The 20,979-nt window shown below is 41.9% G+C and overlaps 1 protein-coding gene across 29 annotated transcripts in view; it reads left to right on the forward strand.

The window, feature by feature from the left end:
- CTNND1 (catenin delta 1) overlaps positions 1–17,600 on the forward strand; it is a 75,836-nt gene extending 58,236 nt beyond the window's left edge. For 9 of the 29 annotated variants that reach the window (XM_055272547.2, XM_055273985.2, XM_063624004.1 and 6 more), the window contains 14 exons: positions 543–1,006; positions 2,760–2,943; positions 3,797–3,914; positions 5,036–5,189; positions 5,604–5,621; positions 6,058–6,126; positions 7,293–7,420; positions 7,518–7,668; positions 8,411–8,603; positions 9,250–9,364; positions 10,555–10,642; positions 13,463–13,525; positions 14,548–14,654; positions 15,069–17,600. In XM_055272547.2, the coding sequence (XP_055128522.1) occupies positions 543–1,006; positions 2,760–2,943; positions 3,797–3,914; positions 5,036–5,189; positions 5,604–5,621; positions 6,058–6,126; positions 7,293–7,420; positions 7,518–7,668; positions 8,411–8,603; positions 9,250–9,364; positions 10,555–10,642; positions 13,463–13,525; positions 14,548–14,654; positions 15,069–15,206 (1,990 nt within the window). In that variant the 3' untranslated portion in view covers positions 15,207–17,600. The remainder of the gene's footprint in view (positions 1–542; positions 1,007–2,759; positions 2,944–3,796; positions 3,915–5,035; positions 5,190–5,603; positions 5,622–6,057; positions 6,127–7,292; positions 7,421–7,517; positions 7,669–8,410; positions 8,604–9,249; positions 9,365–10,554; positions 10,643–13,462; positions 13,526–14,547; positions 14,655–15,068) is intronic. The other 20 variants (XM_055279279.1, XM_063624577.1, XM_063624655.1 and 17 more) reach the window with 11 other exon arrangements.
- The last annotated feature ends 3,379 nt before the right edge of the window (positions 17,601–20,979 follow it).

The following is a 20,979-nucleotide window of genomic DNA, read 5'->3' on the forward strand; positions in this document are numbered from 1 at the left end:
GCCCAGGCTGGAGTGCAGTGGCGCAATCTCGGCTCACTGCAAGCTCCGCCTCCCGGGTTCGCGCCATTCTCCTGCCTCAGCCTCTCCGAGTAGCTGGGACTACAGGCGCCCGCCACCACGCCCGGCTAATTTTTTGTATTTTTAATAGAGACGGGGTTTCACCGTGGTCTCGATCTCCTGCCCTCGTGATCCGCCTGCCTCGGCCTCCCAAAGTGCTGGGATTACAAGCGTGAGCCACCGCGCCCGGCGGTTCTTTCTTTTTGATTAGCCTTTCCTGAATGCTTGTTACTTTCTAAGCCTGCAGACATCAAAGAAAAAAATGTAGTTTTAATTAAATTGCAGGTGTCTTTAAAATTATTACCTTTTATTTTTCCTAACCCATTGAGGAAAATTGATCAGTATATTATTCATGCAAAGGAGAGATAAGATGAGCACACTGAAACTCCAGTTAATCCTGCTTTGCAGATGAGGGTAATGGGAATGTCCAGGAAGCTAGCCATAATGACTTGATGTATTCTCTTGGTTCTTCCAAAACTTCTCAGGAGCTATGAAGACATGATTGGTGAGGAGGTGCCATCGGATCAATACTACTGGGCTCCTTTGGCCCAGCATGAGCGAGGAAGTTTAGCAAGCTTGGATAGCCTGCGCAAAGGAGGGCCCCCACCTCCTAATTGGAGACAGCCAGAGCTGCCAGAGGTGATCGCCATGCTTGGATTCCGCTTGGATGCTGTCAAGTCCAATGCAGCTGCATACCTGCAACACTTATGCTACCGCAATGACAAGGTGAAGACTGACGTGCGGAAGCTCAAGGGCATCCCAGTATTGGTGGGATTGTTAGACCATCCCAAAAAGGAAGTGCACCTTGGAGCCTGTGGAGCTCTCAAGAATATCTCTTTTGGACGTGACCAGGATAACAAGATTGCCATAAAAAACTGTGATGGTGTGCCTGCCCTTGTGCGATTGCTTCGAAAGGCTCGTGATATGGACCTTACTGAAGTTATTACTGGTGAGTTCTAGGCCTAAAGAAAATTGCTAAGTCACTGTTACTCTCTAGTAATGTTGAGAACTAGAGGGATTTCCAGACCTTTTACTTCTGATGAAAGGTTGTGAACTGGTGGCCATGGGTCAAATCCATCTCACAGATTTGTTTGGATCACACAGCATTTTTGAAATTTTAAAGAACTGGTTGCAGGCCGGGCGTGGTGGCTCACGCTTGTAATCCCAGCACTTTGGGAGGCCGAGGCGGGAGGATCACAAGGTCAGGAGATCGAGACCACGGTGAAACCCCGTCTCTACTAAAAATACAAAAAATTAGCCGGGCGTGGTGGCGGGCGCCTGTAGTCCCAGCTACTCGGAGAGGCTGAGGCAGGAGAATGGCGTGAACCCGGGAGGCGGAGCTTGCAGTGAGCCGAGATCGCGCCACTGCACTCCAGCCTGGGCGACAGAGCGAGACTCCGTCTCAAAAAAAAAAAAAAAAAAAAAAGAACTGGTTGCTGATGTTTAAAATTCAGAAGATTTCACTTAAAATTCCAGATTCTTGGCTTCTATTAAAAATGTGGAAGAGTTGTTAACAATGGATCTCTTTTCTTCCTTAGCAGTATTTGGTCTGAACTGATTGTAGCATGTGCTCTCTAATTTACACTAATCTCCAACACATTCTATTATCTGACCAACTACAGCCATTTAGGAAGTTGTTTCCCAAACATGGAGCTGTCAACTGCTATTTTTTCACATGCTTGTAATTTCTTTTAAATATCTTCCTCTCTTGACTCACCTGCTTGGCCCATATAGACATTTAAGCTTGTGGTCCTTGCTTTATTTAGAGCAGTAGTTTTTCAGATTGTGGGTTGTGATCTATTTATGTGATCCATTAGTGAATAAAACAAAATTCTGTGGAGCATAATCAGCATTCCAAGGGAAAGGAATGAAGAAAAAGTAGTATAGACCATTGCTTCTCAGTTGTGGGCCATTTTGCCTGCCCTGCCCTGAGGACATTTGGACATTTGCAGTGTTGGAGATATTTTTGGTTGTTATAACTTGGAACAGGGGAGAGGGAGTGCTACTGGCATCTAGTGAGTAAAGGCCAGGGTACTGGTAAACATCCAGCAGTAGACAACACAGCTCCTCATAACAAAGAATCATCTGGCCCAAAATGTCGGTGGTGCTGAGGTTGAAAAACTCTGGTATAGACAGATCGGAGAGCATTGCTTATAGTTTTTGTTTTTTTTTTTTTTTGAGACGGAGTCTTGCTCTGTTACCCAGGCTGGAGTGCAGTGGCACGATCTCAGCTGACTGCAAGCTCCGCCTCCTGGGTTCACGCCATTCTCCTGCCTCAGCCTCCCCAGTAGCTGGGACTACAGGCGCCTGCCACCACGCCCGGCTAATTTTTTGTATTTTTAGTAGAGACGGGGTTTCACCGTGTTAGCCAGGATGGTCTCGATCTCCTGACCTTGTGATCCGCCCACCTCAGCCTCCCAAAGTGCTGGGATTACAGGTGTGAGCCACAGTGCCCAGCCTGAGCATTGCTTATAGTTAAACATTGTTTTACAAAACTTTATTTCATGATCTGTATGTTTATTTTGAGCTATAAGGTAGAATATGTTTCTTGCTGAGGGTCGCAAACAAAGCTTGAATATTACTTTAAGGTATTTGGTCACTGGGGAAGACTGAGAAATGATACAATAGGGGATTCTCTTTGACGTTCTTCAGACATATTGTCTTGAATGCTCAAGAGCCATCTGATGAATTGTCTCTTCCAGGAACCCTGTGGAATCTTTCATCCCATGACTCAATCAAAATGGAGATTGTGGACCATGCACTGCATGCCTTGACAGATGAAGTGATCATTCCTCATTCTGGTTGGGAGCGAGAACCTAATGAAGACTGTAAGCCACGCCATATTGAGTGGGAATCGGTGCTCACCAACACTGCTGGCTGCCTTAGGTAACAGTAGCGGCTTTGAGAATATGAAGATGAATTTTTGAGGACTGACTTAAATTTCCTAAAAAAAAAATTAAAATTCTTTAGCCTATTCTTTAGCCTCCATTCCTATCTGTATTGCATACTGTAACTCCAACCTTTCTATCTTTGTTGCTATTCTCTCATGTATACCACATGTACCTATATCGGTTTTCTTGCTGTTCCCCACACATCCTCTTCACTTTTATGCCTCTTTGACTTTGTTCATCTGCTTTGGTAAGCTTTTGTTCAGCATCTACCACATGTAAGGTGGTCTAGTCCTGGACTTGTGTGCATCTATGTCCTTGCCCTAGTTATTTGTATTTCAAGTCAGGCTGTGATAAATTCAGCAAAAGGGGTACAGAGTACTAGGAGGTTAGGGCATGGGTGAGGAAGGTCTGTTCTTTCTGTGAATGCCTTTCTCTTCTTATTTATGTTTTTGTGGTTAAACTCAAGTGCCTTTATTTTATTAAAGTTTTCCTGAATTCTTTTTATATCCTATAAATGCTGCTATATAATCTTTCTCTCTTTGGAATACACCTCTGTGTGCTCTGTTCCATTCTACATATGTATTATACTTCCATACAAGAAGTGTATATTCCATCTTGAATTACTGCATCTCGTACGTATCATTAATACCCTGCCCCACAGTGATACAAACATTCAGAAGGCAGGGACTGTTAATCAACTTTCTCTCAACTGCAGTACCTTGCTTATAATAGGTGTTCACTATTATAGTGAGTAGAAAAAAATATTCAGGAATCTTGTAGGTGTTGAGGGATATTTAAGGGAGGATTTCTGGATTTGAATCATCTTGAAGCTTCTGGTTTCCCCTCAGGAATGTAAGCTCAGAGAGGAGTGAAGCTCGCCGGAAACTTCGGGAATGTGATGGTTTAGTTGATGCCCTCATTTTCATTGTTCAGGCTGAGATTGGGCAGAAGGATTCAGACAGCAAGGTAAGTGCTGTCTTACCTTTAATGGCTGAGTGAATTTCATTCACCACAACTATGAAGTATCTGTAGGTCAGAGACCTATCATCTCAGGCTTTCAAGTAACATTAAATATTTATACTGGCCCCCACCCCTTATTTTTGAGACAGAGTCTTGCTCTGTTGCCCAGCCTGGGGTGCAGTGATGTGATCTCAGCTCACTGCAACTTCTGCTTCCTGGGTTCGAGCAATTCTTGTGCCTCAGCCTCCCAAGTAGATGGAATTACAGGCATGCGCCACCACACCCAGCTAATTTTTGTATTTTCAGTGGAGACGGGGTTTCACCATGTTGGCCAGGCTGGTCTCAAACTCTTGACCTCACGTGATCTGCCTGCCTCAGCCTCCCAAAGCATTGGGATTACAGGCGTTAGCCACTGTGCCCAGCCAAGCCCGTACTCCTTAAAGTGGATATTCAACTTAAAAGAAAACATGTTTTTTGTTTGTTTGTTTGTTTGTTTGTTTTTTTGAGATGGAGTCTGGCTCTGTCCCAGGCTGGAGTATAGTGGCGTGATCTCAGCTCACTGCAACCTCTCCCTCCTGGGTGCAAGCAATTCTCCTGCCTCAGCTCCTGAGTAGCTGGGATTACAGGCATCTGCCACCATGCCCGGCTAATTTTTGTGTTTTAGTAGAGACAGGGTTTCACCAGGTTGGTCAGGCTGGTTTTGAACTCCCGACCTCAGGTGATCCGCCCACCTCGGCCTCTGAAAGTGCTGGGATTACAGGTGTGAGCCACCGTGCCTGGCTTTTTTTTCTTTCTTTTTTTTTTTTAAATCTGTCACCTATATATTTTAAAGCTGCTTAGCTGTCTTCCAAAGTTGTACATTGTCTAAGTAGTAAGAATGATGATCCAATTTCGGTCACACACTAAATAGTAGCAGAAGCCAATAAGTCCATAGTTGGGCCTTCCATTAGCCTGAGGCCACAGGGATTTCAAGAAGCCTGGAGCATTTAAGAGGCATCCTGAGAAGTTATGGATTGGGTTATGCATTTGAAGATCAACATTTTAATACCTGAGTCATGGAAACCTGTACTTGTGGAAAAATCACAATAGACATTCTTTTTTCTCATTGGCCCTTTTATGTCCCTAAGCTTGTAGAGAACTGTGTTTGCCTCCTTCGGAACTTATCATATCAAGTTCACCGGGAGATCCCACAGGCAGAGCGTTACCAAGAGGCAGCTCCCAATGTTGCCAACAATACTGGGCCACATGCTGCCAGTTGCTTTGGGGCCAAGAAGGGCAAAGGTGAGTCTTGGTTCCTGTTTCTTAGTCTTTAATGTGGGATAGGGAAAGGAAGGAACACTTTAGCTTAAGGTACATAATACTTGGCAAGCAGTATGGGAGTCTGCCTGGTTATGGATGTCTTTTTGGTTTGCTGCTTTCCCTGTGTTGTGTGCTTCATTCAAGGTGTGGTGATGGGATGGTGGTTGTGGTGTGTTGGTGGTGGTGGTGGTGTTATCAATGAGTGGGGCAGTGGAAAATGAGAACTCAACTAATCTGGGACCTTCTTCCCCATACGTCCTTTGCATTTTCTGTGTTTTTCTTTTCTTCTCTGTGCTTCCCTGCTTATTTGCCCATGATTCTGCTGACATCTTTCTCCTGCATTTTTCTTATTTCATTTCTCTTCTCTGCTTTCTACCTTGGGTGATGCACTGGAAGATGAGTGGTTCACCAGAGGTGAGTGGAGTCTTTTAAGGTGCTTATCTACTTCTAATTTGCATGTTTTGATTTTAGCTTCCCTAGTATGTCCTTGCCTAACCTTTCCCTGTCTGTGCATGTAGAAAAGTTCAGTTGAGGAAGACACTGAAACAGGTTTAGCTCTTTGGAGCTAATAGCTCATGGCATGCTGTTTCTGGGCAGCAGTCCCCATTATCAGAACTCAGGACAATAGCATCAACAGTGTTTCATCCTTATCTTACGTATCTGCTGCCTGTTTTCTATCCTTGTTTCTGAATAGTCCCCTGCTGGAACAAGTTGCCCCCACCCGCCCTTTGCCCCTCGTGGTGCATCTGTGATCAAAGGGTTCTGACTGAAGAATGAAAAATGTGCCAGGTGGAATCTTTTCTTTTTTAAACTGGCTTACCCCTTTTCCTGCCCTTTTTCATTTTTGTAGGGAAAAAACCCATAGAGGATCCAGCAAACGATACAGTGGATTTCCCTAAAAGAACGAGTCCAGCTCGAGGTAAGTTATCTTCTCAGTCTCCAAAGGTCTCATAAACATAGTACAAAGATAAGATATTTGGTAACCTAACAGCAGACTTTATGTAATACGTTTATTGTCCTCTCTTTTCCAACTTACAGATTTGAAATGATTGTGAAAGTATTGAGAAGCTGTATAGTATTATAGCAGTAACTTACAAAGGACTGCTTGTTAAGGTAGTTATTCAGGTTACTTGAGGATAGAATAAGGTTCTGATGGTAGTCTAGAGCAGAAATTTAGGAACCATAAATGGCCACTACAGTGCCTGAGACTTAAACCTCACTATTAAAAGAAGCTTCTTTACCAAGAAAGATACTTTTTAGGCCGGGCACAGTGGCTCATGCCTGTAATCCCAGCACTTTGGGAGGCCGAGGTGGGCAGATAACCTGAGATCAGGAGTTTGAGACCAGCCTGGCCAACATGGTGAAACCCTGTCTCTACTAAAAATGCAAAAATTAGCTGGGCATGATGGTGGGTGCTTGTAATCCCAGCTACTCTGGAGGCTGAGGCAGGAGAATTGCTTGAATCCGGGAGGCGGAGGTTGCAGTGAGCCAAGATCGCGCCACTGCACTCCAGCCTGGGTGACAGATAGAGACTCCGTCTCAAAAAAAGAAAAAAAGATACTTTTTGTACTTTACTAAAAGAAATTTGGATCTTTATATTCATCAATACAGTGAGTCCAAAGTTCACAGCTCTCCATGGATATAAAAATTGTAAAAGTTTAATCTATAATGGACCCTTGTAGTAATTGCAAAGGTGGGAAGAATGACTGGGTTAAGTTAGAAATAATTGATTTGAGATGAGGAATTTTTAACCTTGAGTGCTGTCAATGAGCTAAATGGAGCCCCTGAGCACTCATGGTAGAATCAAAGGCAAAGCTATGGGAGAGGAGGCAAGAAGGAAGGAAAGAGAGGAATTGAGTATAATGAGTTGATATTTGTTCTACTCTTACCATGAATTCATTATTCTTAAGACATGGAATTTGGCCTCTAAGTTTGCTGTAGAGAGTGTGAGAGAGTTTAGGGAACCTGATGGTATAGAAGCATAAATCCATCAACTGAGAGTACTAAGGCTGGACTCCAGCCAGCTAGAGCCTGGTTTATTGGTACTGGTTAGCACCCTCTGCCTTCTTTTTCTCTTTTGTGCAGGCTATGAGCTCTTATTTCAGCCAGAGGTGGTTCGGATATACATCTCACTTCTTAAGGAGAGCAAGACTCCTGCCATCCTAGAAGCCTCAGCTGGAGCTATCCAGAACTTGTGTGCTGGGCGCTGGACGGTACCTTTTAGAAAATGGGTTTGGAGATGGGAAAACTTAGATAACTAGTTTGCTGCCATTTGTAATTTGTTCCACCCCTTTCTATGTGCTATTCTAGTATGGTCGATACATCCGCTCTGCTCTGCGTCAAGAGAAGGCTCTTTCTGCCATAGCTGACCTCCTGACTAATGAACATGAACGGGTGGTGAAAGCTGCATCTGGAGCACTGAGAAACCTGGCTGTGGATGCTCGCAACAAAGAATTAATTGGTGAGGAGTTGAATGCTAACTATTACCTCAAAATTTAGTACAGTGTTTGTAGTCCAGCAGGTGCCTAATAATTTATTGAATTTATTGAAATGACTGAAGGGAAGGACCCTTCCCCCCTTCATAGTTTATGAATGCGAGAGTTGGTAAGGGTTTTAGTTTAATGGTTCTTGGAAAGAAAACAAGTGACAACTCTTCAAAAATAAAATAATAATTGCTATTATTTATTGAGCACTTACTTTGTTACTAAGTGTTGTTAAACACTTCTGTGTTTCCATTTAATCCTCACCACTTTACAAAGGTCCATTTTTTTTGATAGGATAAGGAAATTACTTAACTCATGGAAGTTAAATAAGTAAATTGCCCGGAGTTAATGTAGCTAATTAGTAGCAGAGCCCAGTTATTTATTTATATTTTAAATTCATAATAACTCTTCTATTAAATTATTATAATATTCAAGATATTTTCATTAGAGTATCTGAAAGGACTGTGTAGCTTATTTAATATACAGTATTTACACTTTCAATGTGGTTGAAGTAGAAAAGAAAGAAAGGAATAGGTAGGCCAGTAAATCCATGGCTATTTCAGGTCCTTAGCCCTTTTGATATGATAATCCTATAGGATAATGAAGTTGATTCATGTGGACAGCACCTACACTTGATATGATTAATGCAATTAAGTATAATGTAAGGCTCTTCATGACCTGACTTGATCTTTTCTCCCTGCATACATTCTTTCTTACTAGGTAAACATGCTATTCCTAACTTGGTAAAGAATCTGCCAGGAGGACAGCAGAACTCCTCTTGGAATTTCTCTGAGGACACTGTTGTCTCTATTTTGAACACTATCAATGAGGTTATTGCCGAGAACTTGGAGGCTGCCAAAAAGCTTCGAGAGACACAGGGCATTGAGAAGCTGGTGTTGATCAACAAATCAGGGTGAGCTTACCACATAAAATTATGGTCAGAAGAATTTGAGTGAGTGGAGAGTTGTTTTTCTCTTGTGGTTACTAAGAAAAAGGAAATTTCCCCTTATTTACATGTAACGTGTGAAGAGCTATTGCTCTATTATCTGTCTTAATGTTGATCCATAAATTGATAATAGACTCTTATGTCAAACTTTTCTTGTGTCGCTATTTGGGATAGAATACAGGATTTGGTAAAAATTTGATTTAACCCATTTTGGCATTTATATTCTTTTTTATTTGTTTGAGACAGAGTCTCTCTCTGTCACCCAGGCTGGAGTGCAGTGGCACAGTCTCTGCAACCTCCACCTCCCAGGTTCAAGCGATTCTCCTGGCTCAGCCTCCTGAGTAGCTGGGACTGCAGGTGCGTGCCACCATGCCCAGCTAATTTTTTGTATTTTTAGTGGAGATGGGGTTTCACCGTGTTAGCCAGGATGGTCTCCATCTCCTGACCTCAGGTGATCCACCTGCCTCGGCCTCCCAAAGTGCTGGGATTAAAGGCATGAGCCACTGTGCCCTGCCCCTGGCATTTATATTCTTATGTTATTAGAGGATATAGGGTCTAAGCTTTTTTCCTGGTTTTATATCCAAATTCCATATGGTGTTACTTTCCTCCAAAGGAACCGCTCAGAAAAAGAAGTTCGAGCAGCAGCACTTGTATTACAGACAATCTGGGGATATAAGGAACTGCGGAAGCCACTGGAAAAAGAAGGATGGAAGAAATCAGACTTTCAGGTATAGTAACTTTTGAGACCAAGACTTTTACTTTTTTTTTTTCTTGGTCCCAGGATAATGCCTCTGTTGTCTTTGGTTTCTTCCATTTCACCATCATGCTAAATCTTTTTTTTTTTTTTCTTTTTTGGAGACAGAGTCTCACTCTGTCGCCCAGGCTAGAGTGAAGTGGCACAATCTCGGCTCACTGCAACCTCCGCCTCCCGGGTTCAAGTGATTCTTGTGCCTCAGCCTCCCCAGTAGCTGGGACTACAGGCACACGCCACCATGCCCAGCTAATTTTTTATATTTTTAGTAGAGATGAGGTTTCACCATGTTGTCCAGGCTAATCTTGAACTCTGAGCTTAGATAACCTGCCTCGGCCTCCCGAAGTGCTAGGATTACAGGCATGAGCCATCGCACCCGGCCTCATGTTAAATCTATTTTTGACCCATATTTCTTAATTAGGAATTATTTGGCCAGGTGTGGTGGCTCACACCTGTAATTCCAACACTTTGGAAGGCTGAGGCAGGTGGATTGCTTGAGCCTAGGAGTGTGAGACCAGCCTGGGCAACATGGCGAAACCCATCTCTACCAAAAATAAAAATAAAAGTAGCCAGGTGTGGCGTCATTTGCCAGTAGTCCCAGCAACTCAGGAGGCTGAGGTGGGAGGATCGCTTGAGCCCAGGAGGTGGAGGTTGCAGTGAGTCAACATCACACTGCTGCACTCCAGCCTGGGCAACACAGCTAAACCCTGTCTCAAAAAAAAAAAAAAAACAAAGAGAAAAAAAAAATATTTGGTTTACTCCTCAAAAGGATAATGTGTCTACAATTCATTTGTTGCAGACACAGCTCAGGTATCCGTCTATGTCATAACATACTTTAGGTGCAGGTGATAATGAAGGATGATGGCCTTTTTGACTTTTGCCCAAATCTACCATAGCCCTTTGAGGGAATTTTTACTATTCTCTGAAACTGTATTTTCTTCTGATAGTGTCACATTTGGATCCTTTGTAATCTCCTGTTCTGGAACACAAATAGAAGCCATAATATCCTAGTTTGTCTCACTCTCTAGGGTATTTATTCAACTCTTATGAGTTGCTTTTTCATAATTCTATTTGGGAATAGGAACCTAGAGGTTTATGCCCATTAGAGCATAAGATATGAGTGAATTCAGTATTCTGTGACAGTATTGCATTTGTGTTTGCCTCTAGGTGAATCTAAACAATGCTTCCCGAAGCCAGAGCAGTCATTCATACGATGACAGTACTCTCCCTCTCATTGACCGGAACCAAAAATCAGGTGCAGTATCCAGAAGGCACACCCTCTCCTTTTAGCCACTCTTGCTGTTCTAGGTGGCTTACTAAGAAATAGGGTATATATTATTTCTGAATTAGCTAGTCTTTTGGGGGAGGGGAATAATTTTCCACTCCAGGATCCTAACGCAGAAATGGGTAGGTCTTAAGCATTAGAAATCAAAACAAAACAGGTAATTAGCCTGAATGTGATTCCTTTATCATTGCTTGTGAACTTAAAACACTGGAAAGTGAACTCTAGTCTGTTTTGTCTATTTTTTCTCCTTTTAAATTTCCATTTAATACCTAATATTGTAATAGATACTATTTTAAAATTACAAAATATAAACAATCAGAAAAATAACAAAAAATCACTTGTTTCTATTATCCAGAGAAAACCACTTGTATCTTTTAAAACATTTTTGTCATGTGAGTAAACACATTTTTCCTCTGAGATGAATTATATATTTTGTTTTGTAAATTTTTTCTTTTTCACATTAAGTGTATATTGTGACCATTATTATCTTAATCACACTTGGCTTTTTCCTTGATTATTGGTTCTTAAAGTGTGGTCTGAGAGTCCCAAGACTGTTACAATTTGTACTGATGGCACAGAAAGCAGTGATGCTTGTTGCTAGTGGCTTAGTACAAACCAGGGCAGTGACATAAAGCTGAATGAGTCATTGTAATCTTCATTGCCACTCATGTAGGTAAAAGCAGAGAGCCATTTTCACCGAACTGGAGAAGAAAAAACATCAGGCCAGGTGTGGTAGTGCATGCCTGTAATCCTAGCACTTTGGGAGGCTGAGGCGGGCGGATCACCTGAGGTCAGGAGTTCAAGATCAGCCTGGCCAACATGGTGAAACCCTGTCTCTACTAAAAATACAAAAATTAGCCGGGTGTGGTGGCGGACACCTGTATTCCCAGCTACTCAGGAGGCTGAGGCAGGAGAATCACTTGAACCCAGGAGGCGGAGGTTGCAGTGAGCCGAGATTGCACCATTGCACTCCAGCCAGGGCGACAGAGTTGAGACTCTGTCTCAAAAGAAAAAAAAAATCACTTTTATTATTTTTCTACCCTTGAGTATACATCTTTTTAATATTCTGTGCTGATGAAATAGCATAGTAAAGCATGATGGTTGTCTTAAGGAAATGTACTTGTGTTATTGTTTCAGTTACTAGTTAGACTAGCCAGTTTTCAATTGTTTATTTATTTATTTTGAGATGGGGTCTCCCTATGTTACCCAGGCTGGTCTTGAACTCCTGGGGTCATGCGATCCTCCTGCCTTGGCCAAGTGTTGGGATTACATCTGGCGCTCAGCCACACTAGCCACTTTGTTTGATGGAACACCGTTTTTACTTGGGAAAAAAATGTCTGGTAGACAAAGGGATTATTCAGATGTGCACATTTGGCAGACATTTTCTCAAAAGTGAATGCAATAAGCTTGTTGCTTTGAGGAAAATAACACAGTGTTTGCTGCCTGAGCTTTCAAGTGGAAATTGTAGTTTTGAAAAATTTTATTTGCCACTGTGAGCCTGGTAACTTCCCAATACTGAAAAGACTTCTCTAGGCTGAGTGCAGTGTCTCATGCTTATAATCTCAGTACTTTGGGAGACTGACACAGGAGGATCATTTGAGCCCAGGAGTTTGAGACCAGCCTGAGCAACATAATGAGACCATGTCTGTACAAAAAAATTAGCCAGGCATGGTGGCACATTCCTGTAGTCCCAATTACTTTGGGAGGCTGAGGCAGGGAGATCACTTGAGCCCAGGTGGTCAAGGCTGCAGTGAGCCATGATTGTGCCACTGCATTCCAGCCTGGGCAACAGAGCAAGACCCTGTTTCAAAAAATACATGAATAAAATAAAAAAGGACTTTTCTAATGAAATAAACAGTGATGTTAATGAATGTGATTTCAAAATATTGTGTAATGCTATGTGTTAGCATTTTGAACATCTGGATAACTTGAAGCAGTATTTTGCAAGTGACAAAGGCATATGTCAAAATCGTACATAGGTAATTGATCCGTTAAAAGTGCAAGATGGACCAATAGATTTTAACTAACCAGAATATGGAGAGATTGTTAATTATAGATTCCACATTACTGTCAACCTTTAAGAAACTACTACTAATTAGTATACCATTAAGAATAACCACAATTGTCTGAAAAGACTATTAAAATCATCCTCTTTTCCAACTTTTTATCTGTGTGAGGCTGGATTTTCTTGATATACGTTAACTACAATAACATATCACAAAAGATTGAATGCAGAAGCAGGTATGAGAATCTAAGCCAAATTTCAAAGAGATGTACAAAAATGAAAAGGATCTTATTAAAGATTGTTTATGATAACATGTAATAAGTTTACTGTTAAGTGAAATAGATACTTTAAACTTGTCAGTACGGTAACAATTAATACATATAACTCACACAAATGAAGTTTCTTTAGATCCTCATAATTCTTAAGACTGTAAAAGGGCCTTGAGACCAAATAATTTGAAAACTGCTAGTTTAGATGGAATTGTTTTTTGATTTAAGAGTCTGTAGGGGCCAGGTGTGATAGCTCACACCTGTAATCCCAGTACTTTGGGAGACTGAGTTGGGAGAATCACTTGAGCCCAGGAGTTTCAGACCAGCCTGAGCAACACAGTAAGACCTCATCTCTACAAAACACTTAAAAATTATCCAGGCATTGTGGTGCACATAGTTGGTGCTAAGTAGAAGTGTGAATGAAGGGAAGGAAGGAGGACCAGAGAGCAATTTTCATGATGTGTACAGATTTTGAAGAATTGTTTTTGACATGGATAACTTTCTGACTTCATACAGATAAGAAACCTGATCGGGAAGAAATTCAGATGAGCAATATGGGATCAAACACAAAATCGCTAGGTAGGTGATTAATTCCTGCCTAAGGATGTGGAGTAATATTTCACTGGGCTAAGGAGAGCTGTCTAGCTCTACAGTTTTTTTTCTAATACCCTTACCATTTACCATCCTGGGAGAGCGTTGGCTGATCATTTCCATTTTGAAGGATGTAAGGAAATTTAATAAAATCTGATCTGTCTACTTTTTCCACATTCCTACATGCTCAAAGGTTTTCAGAAATCTTTCTATGCCTCTCCCATTACTACACATTCAAGTTTGTAGCCCATTATATTCCTAACCCAGTCTCCTTCTCTGGAGTGAATGGATACATCTGTTTCTGCCCAACTATTCTGCTTGCTTTTCTATCTTTTCACTCTATAGTTTGATTCTGCTCATGTAATACCTCTTACTGATATGTCCTTCCCTTTTGTTTTTCTAAATTCTCTTTATCTCCAAAGGCTTAACTCAAGTCCTGTTCTCGTCAGGTCCTTCCTAACAATTGCAGCATATTTCACTCGCTCTTCTTTTAGTTCCAATAACCTTTTCAGACAAACCTCTTGTTTAGCTTTATTATGTCATATCTGGGTATTTTATACATATTGTCTTCCATCTTAGATTCAAGATTCAAGTTCTTTTTTTGAGACAGAGTCTCTTTCACCTGGGCTGGAGTGCAGTGGCGTGATTCTCATACCTCAGCCTCCCGAGTAGCTGGGACTACAGGTGTACACCATCATACCTGGCTAATTCTTATATTTTTAGTAGAGATGGGGTTTCGCCATGTTGGCTAGGCTGATCTTGAACACCTGGCCTTAAGTGATCTGCCCATCTCAGCCTCCGAAAGTGCTGGGATTACAGGCATGAGCCACCGCGGTCAGCCAGATTCAAGTTCTTTAAGTTGGGGACCATCAGACTTTAATGCCTTTGTGGAGCATTTGGCAAGCTCAGTTCCTAACGGTGATGCCTAATTACACCTACTGCTTGATATACATTTTACACTAGAGGGGAATGTCATATTTCTGTGTACACTTTTTTTTTTTTTAAACCAGATAACAACTATTCCACACCAAATGAGAGAGGAGACCACAATAGAACACTGGATCGATCAGGGGATCTAGGCGACATGGAGCCATTGAAGGGAACAACACCCTTGATGGTAAATTCTCTTTATATACTGCTGTCTGTCTAAGGCTACTTCTATTTTGAAGCCTATGTGTTTTGTGAAATACAAAAAAAAGTACAGAGAAAGATCGCATCCTTTTCTGGTAGGGGTTTTTAGGAAAAAGTAAGAGTTCTGACTCATGTTGGGATTTCTGGGGCCGTTATTCTGCAGTGGTCAAAATGGGGGAAGCATGTCTGTAAAAGTGTTACTGATATGACTAACACTAACTGATCTACTTTCAAACATTACCTTTTTCCTCTCCCTCCCTGTTTATGAATGTTTTGCCCTTCTCTTACTATTATATCTTGTTTTGTTTGAATTTACAAATTTTCAGAGTTTCCCTAGCTCTGGCACACACTCATGAGGTTCCTGTCTCTACTCATACTAACAAATTGCATGTGTTCACAGCAGGACGAGGGGCAGGAATCTCTGGAGGAAGAGTTGGATGTGTTGGTTTTGGATGATGAGGGGGGCCAAGTGTCTTACCCCTCCATGGTATGTCCTTCAGTCACCCCCAAGATTGTCCTTGAGGAAGGAGGCTCCTGAGTGCCAGCAACTTGTCAATCACGCTGATCTGATCAGGCCAGAGACTAACTAGTCTCAGCCACATGGGGCTTGAGGGGTTCTGCTTTTATGATTATTACCTCTTACGAGTCTGGGACATGCAGCTGGTGATCTGATTCTCCATTATGTGCTGCTCTCCTTTCTCCAGATTTGCTCAACTTTTTTTTTGGGGGTGGGGGGTCTCCTTAATCCCAACCCATTAACATTCTCTCTTTCTCTTTTTTCTCCACAGCAGAAGATTTAGCACCACTGTCTCCGTTCCATCTGGGCTTATATGTACTTTTATCTTTTGGTGGTGAAATTGACTGATGATTTTCCTTTTTCTTCGCTGGACTATTGTGCCAACTGCCAGGCTGCCTCCTGCCCTTACAGCCCTAAGTGGCTGCCTTCTTTCCATCAACTCCCAACTTCTTCCGGTGAAGTTTAATTGTCCCAACGCCTCCCCCTCCCCCATTTCCTCCATTTTTCTCCCAAGAAGCCTGAGTCAATTATTTGCATATTTTGAGAAACTGCTACAGATTAGTTCTTTTTGCCAGTTTTCCCTGGAACTCCTGGCCTTTTGTGGAGGGAGGGATGGAGAGAATAGGAATCTTCACTGGAAGCCGTGGGAAGAATTGGAAGTTACATGCTGTATATGCAATGTCCAGCAGTCTGATAAACTAATGATTCTTAATCAAGATTTTTTTCCTGGTGGGGAAGGGACTTTTATTTTCTTTTAGAGAGGGGAAAGTGTGAGCTCTTCCCTTATTCCTAATGGCTATTTTTGAAGCAAAGAAGGCTGGCAACATTGGCACATGCCACCTGGCAAAGGACCCTTGAGTAAGTGAAGGTCTCCTAGAAGTGGGATTAAGAAACCTTGCCCTCCTCATCTCCAAGGCAGGGACCATCAAGAACCTACAGACTCCATCTCTTCTGCAAGCCTCATGCCAACCCTGGGCTATTGCTGCTGCCCCTTAAACACAGGCTGTCCTTAACCCACCTCTCCTGCCCCGTGATATGTCTGCTGAGTTGGCCTGGCCATTTCCAAGAGGCTGTAGAAAGGGGAGGATGTCAAGGAAGACTTTTGGTTGAGAAGGAGCAGAAACATGTGTTTTTGGGAAGAAGAAGACCTCTAGGAGGAGCTAGTAGGAATGTACATGAAGCAATTAGTCTGAAACTGGCTTCCCCACTCCCCCGTTTCTCCTTTTCTTATCCTTATAGGCCTGTCCCTTGCCTCTGCCCTGGATTTGTTGGCAAACTAAAGGACTTGATGTACATAACTCCTGTCCCTTTTACCCTTACAAGGTGGGGATTGCCCCTGGCTTTGCCTCTTCTTTGTGCCTTTGGCCTGGGGTGCATCTCCTCCCGCCCTTCCATGTGCCTTTCTTTGCCTCTGCAGTCTCATTTCTCATAATTTTGCAAATTATATTTTGTTGCTTTCTTACCTACTATTAGCCCTAAATAGCAGAAAGAAGTGACCTAGAGAACCTCAGATTCTTCATTGAGGATTGGTATAGCCATGATTTCAGTCATAGCAAGCTTTTGCTCAGCAGCATATGGGTGGGATTTTGCAAAAATCCTATTCTGATGAATCTCAAAGTAAGGTTAGTAAGAGAAGTGAGTGGTGTGACTCTTACTCCTTAGGTGCCCAGAATTTACCATCATCTCTGAAGGAATTACAGGGAAGTGGTCTCCCCAATTCTCTCCTCCCTCCAGTATTGCCTCCTCTCACTTTAGCATATGTTAATTAGCAGGTTGGGCTAGAGAAATCAGCTGCTATGCGGGTTGATTATTATTATTTTTAATCCTTTTCCTTATTTGCCTTCTACTCCCCTTAATCTAATCTAAAAGCTCTGTTCCATGCAACTGGAGTTCTTTATCCCTCTCTTCCCCTTCCCTTATATATTGAGGCTATGGGGTAGGAGAAAAGTGCACAACCCACCACCCCCTTTACTCGTGCATTAAAATTTCTTATTTACCCTTTTCCCCCTTCCCATTTCTTCCCACTTTCATCTACCTTTCCTGGCAAAAAGGAGCCTTTTGTTCTCTCTGACCCTAAGAGCACACTGCACAGGGGAAATTGCCCCATCCAGACCTGGCTCCACTCTTGATTTCTCTTGTCTTCTTCTGCTCTTTTCCTGGTGCTCTTTTTTCTCGGTGGGGTGTGGGTAATAGAACAGCCATGGGCTTTTGGGGACCTTTAACTTTTTTTTTTCCTCTTTTGTTTATAAAAAACACTAAACATTCATTTCCAGAGAACCAAAAATCCCACCTTCCCACCGAACACTACTAAGGGGCTTGTGTTCTGCTCCATACCTTTTCTCCTTTCTTTCTGTCTTGTTAATGCTTTTAAAAACAAATGAGTTTTTTATATAAATAAAGTTTTTAAAGTGTGTATGTGGGGGGTCTGTGTCATTTCTTCACTTCAAGCTGTTATTTCTTCCCTGCTTTGCATCTTTGTTACTTCCTTATGTATCAGTGTCCTTTCCAGAGCAACCAGAAGGAGGTTATACCAGGATTTATTTTGAGCTCAGCCCCAACTCTTTATCAAGCAACATTCTTGTTAACTATATGTGAAACATTTTTTCTTCTGAAGATTCTTAAAAATTGAATGTGGCTGAAGTTGAACATGGGAGCTTATTGCTAACTTAGAGATAGGAAACTGAAGCATAAAGAATTAATGATTTTAATTACTGGAATTCTTCTGCAACATTTGACAAAACTAACATTGAATAAGGCCCACTGTAATACGTAGCCCTCTTAAATATAACATTTAGGACTAGAAGATTAGAAACTACCAATCCCAACTACCTAATAAATAGGAAAATGTAGGATCAAAAGGCCCATGTATATAAGTACTGACCACTGGGCCATAATGTTGCTTCTCAGGCTATATGCAGTCCTTTAGTCAGAAGTCAATAGACAGGCCTATTTATTAATATTTTACAGACCGTATTACCTGGATTACCAGGGACTGTCTTTGCTGCAGAGACCAAGGGTTAAGATCTATGGGAAGAGACTTATTTTTCTGAGGTCCTTATGTCCTGTCATATAATTAAAGACTCAAGAGAATTTATGTGAAATGCTTTCTGTATGCCCAAATCTTTAGATTAAAATTATATAGCTGCTCCTGGTGATGGTCCTGTCTTGTTTTATTGAACTAGGACTTGGGTATGAAAACTTTCATGGGCTAGTGAGACCAGGAAATCTGTCTACTACCTTTTGAAGCTTGATTTGTGTCTAACAATTGTAGTGTTAGATTAGAGGATGAAGTACAAAGCCAAAAAGCTATTAAGAGTTTACTTTCCAAAGAGTTTTGATAGCCCTGCTTGAGATGATTTTTATCTATATAGAAAAACCTGGCTACTTGGTCAGCAACACTTTATTTCCCTGTTATGTTGTTATTCTCTGGCATTGAGCTAGATACAAACCCTACTCTTCTCTCTTCCTTCTGAGTTGGTCCATTTGTTTTATCTCATTCAATAAATATTTGCCAAGCACCTCCTATATGCAAACGTTGTGTCGAGGTTAGGTTAGATTAGAGAGTGAAACAGATGGATCTTTTCTCATAGATTGCAATCCATGAGAATCCTCTATAGCTAACATCTATGATCAGACGAGATCGTGTGCGTTCAGGGTGATATGACCATAGACAAGATCTATGATCTTAAAAACACTTCTCTGTGCCATGTCTAAATACAATGAGATGTTACACAGAATGATGTGTAAAGGCCCTATCTCACAAGTTTCTTGACACTGATGTACTTTGTGACAGAGGCCAAAGCTGGGACCTCACTTGGCCACTTTTTTTTTTTTTTTTAAAAGACAGAGTCTTGCTCTGTCGCCCAGGGGCACAATCTCGGCTCACTGCAACCTCTGCCTCCTGGGTTCAAGCAATTCTCCTGCCTCAGCCTCCCGAGTAGCTGGGATTACAGGTGCGTACCACCACGCCTAGCTAATTTTGTATTTTTAGTAGAGACGGGATTTCACTATGTTGGCCAGGCTGGTCTCAAACTCCTGACCTCAAGTGATCCATCTGTCTTGGCCTCCGAAACTGCTGGCATTACAGGCGTGAGTCACTGCTCATTGCTGGCCACTTGTTTTTCTTGCTGAACTAATATTCTTTGCTACAAACTGGAAACACCTCACCCAGGAAGAACTAAGGACCAGTCTTTCCATATCATTTTTTTCTCATTTTGTCTTTTTATATCTGAAGCAAAGGTTCTTATTTTCATAGATGGAATTGACTAGACCTAGCCCTATAGATCTGAGCAAGTTACATAAGAATTCCCTGTATGCTTGTTGAAAATGTAGAGTCCCATGTTCCATTTCCAAAAACCGATTCAGTAGGTGGGACTGAGGAATCTAAAATCATGGTAAGTCATCCAGGTTATCCTCTTTTTTTTTTTTTTTTTGAGACGGAATTTCACTCTTGTCACCCGGGCTGGAGTGCAATGGCGCGATCTTAGCTCAGTGCAACCTCCGCCTTCCGGATTAAAGCGATTCTCCTGCCTCAGCCTCTTGATTAGCTGGGACTACAGGTACCTGCCACCACATCGAGCTAATATTTGTATTTTTAGTAGAGACGGGGTTTCACTATGTTGGCCATGCTGGTCTTGAATTCCTGACCTCAGGTGATCCACCCCACTAGGCCTCCCAAAGTGCTGGGATTACAGGCGTGAGCCACCATGCCTGGCCCATCCAGGTTATTCTGATGTATGTGGTCAGTCAACTGTGACTTAAGGGACTGATCTAGTGACTTGCTTAAGGTTACAGCCTCAAAGTGGAACCTAGGATTACTGGCTTCAACTCCACTGGCAGTAATACTAGTATGGTGAATGTAGACAATATGATGTGGTGATCACCATTTTAAGAGAGCATCCATAGAGGAAACTGTTTATCTCAAAGGAATGCATTGCTTTCAATGGAGTTTGAGATAATGGAAAGTGATAGGTTGGTGTGTGGTATCTGGGTAGGAGAAGCTTCTCATCCTGAAAATCATATGTAGGTAATGCTCAGCTTGCTGAGGCAGTAAGCTAGCCCTTAATATGGGGTCCTGTAGGTCACAGAGAATCCCCTGGTATTGCCGACTTTGACTTAAGTGTCACTTCTAGCTAGAAAGGGTATCTCAACTGGGGAGCAAGTGGCCCCATTGGTAGCTTCCAGAGAGAGCTACTTCAGGAAAGCTCAAAAAAGATAATTGCTAGGAACAATTTTTTTTCACACAGCTTTAAGACTGTTCTGTTGCCTGTGTCACTTAAAGCATTAGTTCTTCAACTGATCCATCCAGGATTTAGAGACAGACATGGATGAAGAGAAAGCTGGAGGAGGTAAGATTGATTGGTCTGCATCATTTTAACCTGACGTTTTTCTCCTTTTATGCAGTGTAAAATGACCATGGATAGCTATCCATGAATGGACTAAGAGCTTTACACTTGTTATAATTGTAGGAGCTATAAGCATGTGGCAACTAGCTTTTAAAATTTTTTTTACCTGAGAAAAAGTGCTATACTTATCTCCATATACTTCTCTATTGTTGAAAAAAGACAGGTTATTACACTTTTATTGAGGACACAAAAGAATTACTACCCTACTGTCTTTTCCCCCAGTATCTCTTGTGCTAATGGACAGTGCCATAAGACATTTATGCCTGAGGAAAAAGAAATATGGGATATTTGTGGTGATGTTCCAGTCAATTACCCAATTTTTGTCTTTACCTCAATTCTTTTTTTTTTTTTTTTTTGAGGTGAAGTTTCACTCTTGTTGCCCAGGCTGG

This window comes from Symphalangus syndactylus, chromosome 1 (genome assembly GCF_028878055.3).
Source record: "Symphalangus syndactylus isolate Jambi chromosome 1, NHGRI_mSymSyn1-v2.1_pri, whole genome shotgun sequence".
Taxonomy (NCBI): Eukaryota; Metazoa; Chordata; class Mammalia; order Primates; family Hylobatidae; genus Symphalangus; species Symphalangus syndactylus.